General features: G+C 45.0%; 1 protein-coding gene across 1 annotated transcript in view; it reads right to left on the reverse strand.

The window, feature by feature from the left end:
• Nucleotides 1-4523: 4523 nt before the first annotated feature.
• LOC124553918 (zinc finger protein 708-like) overlaps nucleotides 4524-12620 on the reverse strand; it is a 192589-nt gene continuing 184492 nt past the window's right edge. The window contains exon 9 of the mRNA XM_047127942.1: nucleotides 4524-4653. Coding sequence (XP_046983898.1) covers nucleotides 4531-4653 — 123 coding nt within the window. The 3' untranslated portion in view covers nucleotides 4524-4530. The remainder of the gene's footprint in view (nucleotides 4654-12620) is intronic.

Here is a 12620-nt window from a genome sequence, read left to right on the forward strand (position 1 = left end):
CGTTAGACAACAATTCAAGAAAATCGTATTAATTGAGTTTATCACAGTAAGTTACATTGACAGTACTTAACTTTGCATATTCGCAAAGATTGTGACAAGCAAATAGCGACATGCAAATAATCAATGTCGTTCGGTATATACAATTTCAGGCAAGCTAAACAATACATGTCACTGCTGTAGCGTTTAATTGGCGGCTTGTCTTACACTCTGCCACAGCTAGGTGGAGTGGCACTTGTATTCTCTTTGCACAGAGGCCGCTCCTGTCTTGGTGTCGCCCTAGGGAGGGGTTTGTCAGGGTACTATTGGCTGACATCGTCTCACAGCCCTCTCTGCTCTTCTATTCTTGATCGTCGTGCCAGCGGTTGGTGTTAAGCCGGAAAATTTCCCCCCAACCACCCACAAAGCGACGGACCGTCGTCGTGTAAGGAGCGCGACAACGGCGGGAGAGGCAGGCGTGTGGACGCTACGCTACAATGGAAACGGTGGCTGAGGGGACATCAAGCTTCCGGTCGTACCCCGCCATCCAGCCTTCACCCTGGAGGAAATATCCCCTGGAAAACGATCAGAAGGATACATGTCCACCTCTGGAGGCCAATAACCACATGTATAAGGCATCGGCTAATGCCGTGTGGGCGAGTCCAGCTCCATCGATAGGACAAGAGGAGGCAGAGGAGGCGAAGGCTCCATCTCAAAGAGGTCGTCCCGCAGCGTTGTGATGACACCTTCTGGCGACTGCTGTGGCTGCAGTGTCCTTGGGATCCGTGAATCTGGGGGAAGAGGCACAGAAGGATCACTGTGCACACGACAGTGGCGGAGTTACTTGTGATGTAGGCGCTGCACTCCGTCTGGACCTGAAATGAGATACATGCAAGCGCCAAGTCGACGGATGATCTCACCTCGCGCCCACCGTCTGCTGCCACTAAATACCCTGTAAAACACAATATCATGCATCACGAAGCAACACTTGCAGCCTTCCTTCAGCGCTGGTGCTGAGGAGGGTGGAACAGGTGAAACACTGCCCGATGATGACTGTGAAGCAATTCCACTGGCAATGGTCCATCTCGAGAGTGTGAACGATGGGAGGCGAGAAACAGTTGGAATGCTTAATCCCCATGCGTGTGGAGCGAATTTTGGCCATTTGGTGCTTGAAAGTTCTGACAAAACGTTCCACTTCGACGTTTGACTGTGGATGGAACAGTACACTAGTCGGATGTTGTATGTAATTGCATTCACAGAATGTTTCAAATTCATTTTACGTGAACTGAGGGCCGTTGTCTGACATGATGACTTCACATAAACCTTTGAGGCAAAAAATAGAGGACAACACCTGAACTGTGCTACGTGACGTTATCGAGTTCATGTGCATAGAAAAAGAAAACTTGCTATAAAAGTCAACTACAATGAACCAACGAGCGTTGCAAAAAGGTCCCGTGAAGTCTATGTGCACACGTTGCCATGTTACTTGCGGCTTAGGCCAAGAAGAGAATTTTTGTGACGCAGCAGACTGATTTTCCGCACATGCGTGACACCGTGATGTCATCTATTTGGGTGTCCATACCCTGCCAATTACAATATCGCCATGCTAACTGTTTCGTACAAAAAATCCCCCAGTGTCATTGGTGAAGAAACAGCAACGCTTCTTCTCGTCATTCTGAACAAGAATCATACCTTTCTGTATAGCGAGTCGAGGCTATGTCGATTTACAAAGTGTCTGTGCACTACAGATTTCTTTATGCTATGCAAGGAATGAGGCCAAGATGTGCGAATGTATGTAAGGAAAATGTTCAAATCTGAATCAGCTGCCGTGGCCTGTGCAATTTTCCTATAGTTCGGCTGTAAAGATTTAAGTAATTCAGAATCCTGAGCATCGATGTGACAGATACAGCAGAAGCGTCAAAATCTCTATGAGGGCCAATCAGAAGAGGCGAAAGTGCGTCCACATTACCATGTTTAGCTGTCGGACGATACACAATCTCGTACTGGTATTGAGAAAACAAGAAAGCCCATCTTTGCAATTTTTGGGCAGTCCGCACAGAAACCGGTTTCGTCGGATGAAACAAGGGCTGCAATGGCTTGTGATTCGTTACTAAGTAGAATTTACTGCAATAAAAATAGTGGTGGAATTTGGTGCCACCATACGCTTTAGCTAAAGCCCCTTTCTCAATTTGTGAATAGTGACACTGAGCTTAGGACAATACTTTTCATATGAAAGCGACAGGCCTGTCTTTATCACCAATTCTGTGCTAAAGCACTGCACCGGTTCCGTAAGAGAAAGCGTCAGCTTGCAATACAGTTGATTTGTCAGGATCAAAGTGAACTAAGCATCGATCACTGAGCAATGCATCTTTAAGTTTTTGAAAAGCCACTTGTCACTCTTCTGTCCTAACAAAGGCGACATTCTTACGACGCAAGCGATGCAATGGAGCTGCGATCTGTGCAGCATTTGGTATGAACTGAATATAGTAGTTCATTTTCCCTAAGACTGACTACAGTTCCGTGACGTTGCGAGGAACTGGCAAATCTTGTATGGCTAACAAATTCGATTGAAGAGGATGTCCACCTTGACTGTTTATGACATGATCAACATACTGCAACTCAGGTTTGAACAAGTCACACTTGTACAGTCTACACTTTAATCCTGCATAACACACAAAAAGAAGCACGCAAATTTGCAATATGACTTCTTGTGTATGACCTGCTACAACAATATCGTCCAAATAGTTTGAACAGTTTGGTGCTTGAGCAGTCAGCTGTTCCAAATACCATTAGTAAATGGCAGATGCAGAAGCACTGCCAAAAGGTAAACGCAAATATTTAAGTAAGCCCAAATGAGTATTCACTACATACACTTTTTGACATTCTTCATTGAGCGGTATTGAGAGTTCCGAGAATTCTCTCAGCAAGCTAGTTACACTGTCTTTCGCGTGGAATGCAGAAACAGATAATACATTGCCCTGAATGTTAAAGCCAAGCAAATCAAACGAATCGGGATCAAATATGTTCTCACAATTGCGGGATTGTAGCACCATAAATGTCACTATTCGTGTATGCGAGCGATACATGGCAGGCAAAGTACATTTTCCAACAATTGGAAGGCGTCAGGTGCGTGCCCGTTTTAGACAAGTTGGGTAACCTAACATTTCATATGTGTGACGATTCCACAATGTAATAGAGGTACCTATATCCAATTGAAATTTCCCATAAAGAAGGATATGAACAGAAAGTTTGTTGGACTGGTATCACACTGAAGAAGATGCTCGCTTGCTACTTTTGCTAATGCTTGTTGCAGATTTTGAATATACCGCATTAATGACATGCGCCTTATGACTAGATTTTTTAGTGTGGGCCGAATTCTTATGTTTGTTCCGTTGCAAACATATGGATTGAACATGTCCTTTCTTGCCATAAGCGTAACACTGTGCCTGTCAAGAGCGCAGTCTTGGTGTTTGTGCTGTGAATGTCACTGAGGGCATGGCTTGATTCTGTTCGTCTGTGTAAGTGCCCGTGTTGTGAGCTGCTTACAGAGCATGGAGAGTTTTGTAGTTCTAGTGATGCAATTAAATGTGCTGTCTCTTTAGACGGTAATGTTAGCCAGAAATGGATACAGGTTTTTACAACTTTGAAATCAAATAATGTAAATTTTTGAAAACTTGTGTAAGTTGGTTTGTTTTGTTATGAGTATACCAGGAAGTAATGCTTACACTGAGGGAGTATTTTATCTTATGAATAATAAGTGGACTGATGTAAAGAACAGAAGTAGCACAAACTTAATCAAATCTGAACTACAAGTTGCCATGAATTTTCCTTATTTGTGTAGTGAATTCTTTGAATTTGCTAAAAATGATGCAAAACTAGTGACTGAGGCAAAATCTGTTGCAAAATATGTGTAAGTAATTGTTATGTGTAAATAAATAGTCTACTTTTACAAATACTGCTTTGATTTTTTGCGAAATTTTGCCGTGCTATTAATCTCCATTATTTTTTTGTCAAGGATATAAGAATCTCCCTTATTTTCGTTTAGAAAAGCTGGTCACCCTACTAGGGACTCAACCTGACAAATTGCTGGCTGCTCAAATTGTTCACCCGACAGGACACCTGAATCGCACTGATCGAGTATTTGCACTACTTGCTGAAATGTTGGATCAGACCCTTTCAAAACCTGTTCTCTGAGTTTCACGTCAGTTACACTGTACACGACTGCATCACACAATATAAAGCACAACAAACACATTTGAATTTGCATTTTATTGGCATAACCTACAAATCTGTTTTTACAATTAAAGAATTGATACCTAGTGCTACCATATTCACTTATTGGACATAATAGTTAGTTAGCGAATCTACAACCTGATCATACGAAAATTCACTCTGAGTGACGTTAGGGAACAGTTTTTGGATGAGTCTAAACGCTGCACTGCCTTCTGTGGACAATAGATAGGAAAGTTTAACAGAGCTTTATACGTTGTGACCAGTTACGTGGTCTTCAAATTATTGCAACCACTCTAGCCATTCCTCTTCTTGTTCATGAAACTAGCGAAAATGAGGTGTAGCACTTGGAACTGCTGTAGGTGTTGCTTGTGCTGCATTAGTAGTTTGGCTCACCATGATCTGCTGTATCATGTTTAGCAGAGAAAATATTTGCTGGCTCTGAAACTGAAACATCTGCATTAGCTGCATTGCATCTAATGCTGGCAGCTGTTGCGTCTGAGCAGAAGGTGGGATAGGTGGGCTGGGCATGTTGGAAGGGACAAATTAAAAAAAAAAAGACAACACAAACAAGAAAAGCAAATACAAAAGCAAAGAAAATTTCTGCAATGGCCACCTGAAAACACTGCTTAGCAAAAACACGACTGTTAAAGCAAGTAAATACCCCTGCAAAGGAAGGACAAGAGAGAATTATGGCATCAGCAAAATAAAAGAAATTTCCATGGCCACGAGGCATGGTTTTCTTTTTTTATTACTCATTGTCAATTTTTGTGTCTGCCCACTCATCTAATATAGGGTGCTTAGGAAGCTGTAGCTGTTTTCTCAGATCGCCAGACAACAATTTAAGCAAATCGTATTAATGGAGTTTCTACAGTAAGTTCAATTGGCAATACATAACTTTGCATATTCACAAAGGTGTGTCGCAAGCAAATGGCGGCATGCAAATACTCAATGTCCTTCGGTATATACAATTCCAACGCAACCAAAACAATACAGTTCATAATTCACCCCTATAGTGTTTGTATGACAGCTCATCTTCCACTCCGGCTGGGACTAGGTGGCCCAGCGCGTATATTCTCCTCGTATAGAGGCTACTCCTGTCTTGGTGTCGCTCTAGAGAGGGGTTCATCAGCATACTACTGGCTGACGTCGCCTCACAGCCCTCTCTCATCTTTCATTCTTGATCATCATGTCAGCACTTGTGGTTAAACCAGAACAGAAAGATCTGGACAGAGGAATGGCGGAGGAAAAGTTGTGCAGCACTATGACAGAGGAAGAGCTGGCTAGAATGAAGGAGGGGAACGATGGGGGAAAGAAGAGCTGGGCAGTATGATGGAGGGAGGAATACCTGGTCATAACAATGGTGGGAGGAAGACCTGGGTAGAATGACAGGGAGGTAGGTGAGCAGTATAGTGGGGGGAGGAAGATCTGAGCAGAATAGTGGGGGAGGAAGATCTGAGCAGAATAGTGGGGGGAGGAAGATCTGAGCAGAATAGTGGGAGGAGGAAGAGCTGAACAGAATAGTGGTGGAGGAAGGGCTGGGGAAAATGGTGGGAGGAGGAGCAAAAGTGTGCGGCAATGGAGGAGGGAAGGTGATCAGGGGTTGGGAGGAGGCAGAAGTGGATTTAGTAATGGGGAAACAGATGATGATGATGATGATGATGATGATGAGTCAGGTTGAGGGGGGGCTCGACATCTTGGTCATCAGTGCCCTGACGAAAAGTGTACATGAAACCTCATGGGTGGTAACGACGGCTGTCCTCACATGCAGAGCAGTTTATAATGTACTAAAGTCTGCCATTCTTTACCACCACTTTAGGAATGAGGCCCATTAGTTCACAAAATTTCACCACTCTGTTAACACTGGTATTGGTATCTGTGAGGACAGTGGGCAGATCTCCAGCGAGACCAAGGGCTGCCCTAATATCAGTATCCAAGACACACGTAGCCACAATATGCTGAACTGAAAGTGGCACACCACAAATTTCACAGAAAGGTGGATCCTCCCCCTGGAGGAGGAAGCCATGTGTGAAATGGCTACACCCGATGCGCAGTCTGGTAAGCAAAACCTCCTTCCAGCAGCGAGGCTGACAAGAAATCCGCCAAGCTTTTGTGGTCAGTTTGAGCGACCACAGTTAGTTGTTCGACACCTGCAACGCATGATGCATCTGTAAGAAAATGAGATAATGGCGTGCAATGGGATGGGACATCGATAGACAACACCATCCCAACATGCTTCCTTGGCAGCTTTATCAGCCATCCCAATGTGGCCAGGTTCGCAGCAAGAGATCACCTCCTTGCCATGGCATTGGAGCCACTGTAAGCAGTCATGGGTCAGCTGAATGAGTGGGTCTGCTGGATACATTTGGTGAAGCGTTTGCAGTGCACTAAGAGAGTCTGAACAGACAAGAAATCTCGTACAGTGATGTCTGTGAACCCTCTCCAGTGCCATTACATTGCCATATAACTCTACATCATAATTTGTAAATTGTTCTGGAAGATGTACTTTAAAGCCCCTATCAGGGAAAACCCCAGAACAACCAAGAGCATTTCCCTGCTGGGATCCATCTGTATAAATAAACAAAGGGTACATATTTAAAACAGATGAAAACATAGTTGTAAAAACCATATCTGGAGTACAATTTTTCGGGTACTGCGTCTAGCTTAAAATCACTTTGGGCCTCCGAAGACACCAAGGCGGCAGTGTGTCCCATCCCTGAGTGTGTATTTTCATGCCCGAGAGATCCAGATCCTTGAGGCAGTCTGTAGCATATATATCAGGCTGGGTCGCTTGGGCCCGATTCCTGAACAGTCATTCGAAAGTGGGTTGTACCACTGAACTAAATGCCAATGACTGAGGTGACGCCGAGATTTCCAGTGCCTGTCGAGCCAAAAGGATATGTCGCCAAATCCAGAGTGGTGGTTCACCAGCGTCTGCACACAGACTCTGAACTGGGCTAGTCTTAAAGGCTCTGGTCGATATCCAAATGCCCACATGGTGGACAGCATCTAACATCCGGAGGTAGGAAGGATGGGCTGATCCATAGACCACGCTGCCATAGTCTAAGCGTGATCGAACAAATGCCCTATAAAACTGTAGGAGGCGGGACGTGACAGCTCCCCATGTTTTTCCGCCAAGGCATTTCAAAATGTTTAACCGGAAGTCCTTTGTTCTTAGGTCTTTCAGGTGTGGGAGCCATGTTAATTTCGAGTCAAATAATAAACCCAAAAAGCACACTGTGTCTTGAAAAAGTAAATACGGTCCCCTATAGTAAGCTCTGGTTGGATAAAACTCTGACGAGCACAATTAAAATTGACATACAGAGTCTTCTCAGGCGACAACTGGAAACCAGTTGTCTGGGCCCAGGTTTCCAGCCTCCTAATGGTCAGTTGTAGCTGCCTCGTCATTGTTGAAAGATCAGAGGAAGAGTAGAAGATTGGAAAGTCATCCACAAACAAAGAACTGACTGCAGAGGAAATGCCATTGATAGCAATGGCAAACAATGTGACACTGCCCTGGGGCACACCATTCTCCTGAACATAGCAATCTGACATGGCATTGCCAACACGATAACGAAAACGCCTGTCCTCGAGGGAGGATTGGATCAGAAGTGGCAGGCGTCCACGTGGTTCCCATTCATGAAGTTGGCGAAGGATGTTGTACCTCCAAGTAGTGTCATATGCTTTTTCAACGTCAAAAAACACACAAACTAAATGGTTTCAGCGCAAGGAGGACTCCTGTACCGCCGTCTCCAGTAGAATTAAGTTGTCAAGAATGGAACGGTAGCGCCTGAAACCACACTGGGAGTGGCTCAGGTAGCCTCGAGACTCGGGCAGCCAGATGAGTCAGCGGTTGACCATCGTTCAGGAGCCTTACCCATACAACTAGTAAGGGCGACACTCCGATAACAGTTAGGGGCGCTACAGTACTTACCTGTTTTACAGAATGGAATTAAGATTGCAACCAAGCGAGGTGGCGCAGTGGTTAGACACTGGACTCGCATTCGGGAGGACGACGGTTCAATCCCGCCTCCGGCCATCCTGATTTAGGTTTTCCGTGATTTCCCTAAATCGCTCCGGGCAAATGCCGGGATGGTTCCTTTCAAAGGGCACGGCCGACTTCCTTTCCCGTCCTTCCCTAATCCGATGAGACCGATGAGCTCGCTGTCTGGTCTCCTTCCCCGAAACAGCCAAGCCAATTAAGATTGCATCCTTCCAATTCGTGGGGTACTGTCCATCAAACCAAACCTGACTGAAACAAGAGAGGAGCTGACCTTTCGCTTCAGGGCACAGATGACGAAGCATGGTATAGTGGATCTCATCAGGTCCTGGAGCGGTGTCTCTGGTTGCAGCTTAAGCTGATTCCAGTTCCCACATGGAGAATGGACGGTTGTACACTTCTTCACTGCGCGAGAAAAAATTGAACTTCCTCATCTCTGCAGTGTGATGGAATACCTGAACAGCAGGAGCTTGTCTGGATGACTTAGTAACAGTAAAGAAGTGTTCAGCTAAAACGTGAGCCATCTCTTCTGGTGTGTCCACCAAGACCGCATTATTTGACAAGGCTGTAAGGGGATGGGGACTACCCTTGCATGAAATCCATCTTATTGATTCCCAAACGTGTGCAGCAGAAGTGGACCAATTAATGGAAGTCGCGAATTCCCTCCAGGAAGCCCTCTTCCATTCTTTGATCACTCACCTTGCATGTGCTCTTGCAGACCTGAAGACATGAACATTGTCTGCAGTTGGACACCATTTGAAGTTCCAAAGAGCTGTCCATCTGGCCCTGATTGCCAATCGACAGTCGACATTCCACCAAGGTACAGGCCTTCGTCCGAGGTGTTTACTAGACCTGGGAATGGACTCTGCAGCAGCCCTTTGGATCTCATGAGTGATATGGGCCACCGCCTCTTGTGCACAAACCTTTCGTTCAAAAATAGCCTGTCGACTGTACTGTAACCAATTTGCCCTTTGTATCATCCACCTGCGTGGTCTCCTGCTGGCGACTATCCTAGGCGCCAGACGAATTCACACTGGGAAGTGGTCACTAGAATGTAAATCTGGAGACTCTTCCCAGTGAACTGAATCTGCAATAGCTGAGGAACAAAAGCAAAGATCAATAGCTGAAAAAGACCCTGTAGCTGTGGAAAAGTGAGTCATCTGACCCACGCTCAAAAGGCAGATATCCTCAGTATGGACGAGTCACTCGATCAGCCGACCCCTGGAACAAGTAGTAGCCGAGCCCCACAGCCCGTTGTGGGCATTGAAGTCACCCACAAGAAGGAATGGGCGCAGAAGTGCCTGCAAGAGTTCTGTAAGTGCGTCCGCAACCAAAGGGGGGGGGGGGGCTGGTACAAAGAACACATTGTGACAGTAAACGGTGAGAGAACTTTCACAGCAATTGCTTGGATGGTCGTGGTAAGAGAGGAACAGGAGAGGATGGTATCTGTCATCAAGAAAAATAGCCACTCCACCTTTAGCTCTGTCTGCATATGTGGTAGCCCCATAACGTTGGTGTGTCTGTGAGTTTCTGTGAGTTTAAGATGCATTTCTTATAAGCAGATGCAGAAATGTTTATCCTGGGCCAGCAGCTGCAATTCTTCCAAATGCGAGCAATATCCATTCAAATTCCACTGCAACACAGAAGTCCCTATGGAAGCCATTGGTTAGCAATAGTGGTTCTTTCCTTTCTCCCTTGGAGGCAGTGATTTACCGGGCAGGTCAGGGGGAACGTTAGCCAGTTCTGCATTCTCTAGTTCCTCTGATTGGAGGTCAATATCTTCAAGAGCATAGTCGCCGTCAGACAGTCGACATTCCACCAAGGTACAGGCCTTCGTCCCAGGTGTTTACTAGACCTGGGAATGGACTCTGCAGCAGCCCTTTGGATCTCATGAGTGATATGGGCCACCGCCTCTTGTGCACAAACCTTTCGTTCAAAAATAGCCTGTCGACTGTACTGTAACCAATTTGCCCTTTGTATCATCCACCTGCGTGGTCTCCTGCTGGCGACTATCCTAGGCGCCAGACGAATTCACACTGGGAAGTGGTCACTAGAATGTAAATCTGGAGACTCTTCCCAGTGAACTGAATCTGCAATAGCTGAGGAACAAAAGCAAAGATCAATAGCTGAAAAAGACCCTGTAGCTGTGGAAAAGTGAGTCATCTGACCCACGCTCAAAAGGCAGATATCCTCAGAATGGACGAGTCACTCGATCAGCCGACCCCTGGAACAAGTAGTAGCCGAGCCCCACAGCCCGTTGTGGGCATTGAAGTCACCCACAAGAAGGAATGGGCGCAGAAGTGCCTGCAAGAGTTCTGTAAGTGCGTCCGCAACCAAAGGGGTGGGGGGGGGGGGGGGGGGGGGGCTGGTACAAAGAACACATTGTGACAGTAAACGGTGAGAGAACTTTCACAGCAATTGCTTGGATGGTCGTGGTAAGAGAGGAACAGGAGAGGATGGTATCTGTCATCAAGAAAAATAGCCACTCCACCTTTAGCTCTGTCTGCATATGTGGTAGCCCCATAACGTTGGTGTGTCTGTGAGTTTCTGTGAGTTTAAGATGCATTTCTTATAAGCAGATGCAGAAATGTTTATCCTGGGCCAGCAGCTGCAATTCTTCCAAATGCGAGCAATATCCATTCAAATTCCACTGCAACACAGAAGTCCCTATGGAAGCCATTGGTTAGCAATAGTGGTTCTTTCCTTTCTCCCTTGGAGGCAGTGATTTACCGGGCAGGTCAGGGGGAACGTTAGCCAGTTCTGCATTCTCTAGTTCCTCTGATTGGAGGTCAATATCTTCAAGAGCATAGTCGCCGTCAGACAGGAAGAGCACTCATCCATCCAAAGGCTTACCTACCGCTTTATTGGACTTAGAACTACTTTTAGAAGGACGTTTTTCTTTACTGAGAGGGGGAGGAGACTGCCTGGGTTGCTTGGATGGCTTAGGTGACTTCTGAAGTTGGGGAGTGGTATATGGCTTCTATGGTAAGTCTACTGCTGACGGCTTCTGAGCTACATCAGTTGCAAGTGGAGCATTTCCCCCAACAGGTAAAGTAACAAGTGCATGTGCTCGTACTGAATCTGTGGTCTGGGTTTGTATGAAGGCATCACACTTAGCTATTAGTGTTTTAAGGGCTGATGCAAAAGAAACTGCAAAAACCAGTGGTTACATGGCTTTGAAAGCCTTTTTAGCTTCACCATAGGGTATGCGTCTCTGTACTTTTAACTCTTGAATTTTCTTTTCCTCATTGTAAACCCCACACTTTATGATCCACACTGGGTGATCCCCAGATCAGGTGACACATTTCGGAGGAAGTGTACAAGAAGTCCCTGACTCGTGAGCGAGGCCTCCACAATTGCCACATGTAGCCTTCCCATTACATCCCATAGTGGTATGGCCTAATCTTTGACATTTATAGCATCACATGGTGTTAGGAACAAATGGGCGAACCTTAAGGCAGATATAGCTGACAAGGATTTGTTCCAGTAATTAGGGAATACTAAGTGTTAGAATATAAGTTGCCAATTTTTCCAGTTTTCCATTGACTCTCCTCATATAATTCTGCACCTCTGTGATGCCCACATTCTTCCACTCTTCACACAACTCCATGGGGTCCATCTCCATTATATCAGAGCAGGTAACCACGCGCTTAGTATACTTATATACCCACACAGTTTATATACCCACATTGGGAGCATGCTATGTTCCATATATGCAGCAGCAATGCCCGCAAATGCAAACTTTTCGCCCTTTATACCTAGAGTGCTACCGACTAGTTAACTCGGACCACCTTGTCATTTATATTTTCTACCCCATATCTGGCTGCTATGTTGTGTTTCAGTGATACGTCTTCCTGTGATCTCATTTTGCTGATTTCGACTTTGCTTTATGTCTTACTGCTTATCAGGATTAGCTTCATAGCATTTTTTATTGACAACTATTCTTCTAAGGGACAGATCGTTGAGATACTAAGACTGACACAAAGGGTGTATTATTACATGTCATTGCATGCAGTAACTCTTCCACTTACTCTGAAAGAAACAATCTGAAGTTGTCTCCATCAGCAGGTGTAAGAATAGTGTCTAATATTTCAACAAAATTATATAACAGATGGTTCTCTGAATCCGAAATTTCTGAGAGAGACAGCGAAAAGCATAAAGTGAAATCAAATTTAATGAAAATTTGATTGCAAAAAAAAAAAACAATATTTGTCAACTTTAGCACACAGTTAACGATATTTCTTGGGACATAAATATCAACAAAGGACTCACTATTTATGTTATTTTTGACACAAGATATTTCGCTGACAAATACAAAGGCTTTTGAAGTGCCTTGATGTTTATTCCACATGTAGTTTACGAATACGGCAAAAATCGTATCAAATTGACAAAAAATTTAAAGTTCAGTTAATTA

Source organism: Schistocerca americana, chromosome 11 (assembly GCF_021461395.2).
Source record: "Schistocerca americana isolate TAMUIC-IGC-003095 chromosome 11, iqSchAmer2.1, whole genome shotgun sequence".
Taxonomy (NCBI): Eukaryota; Metazoa; Arthropoda; class Insecta; order Orthoptera; family Acrididae; genus Schistocerca; species Schistocerca americana.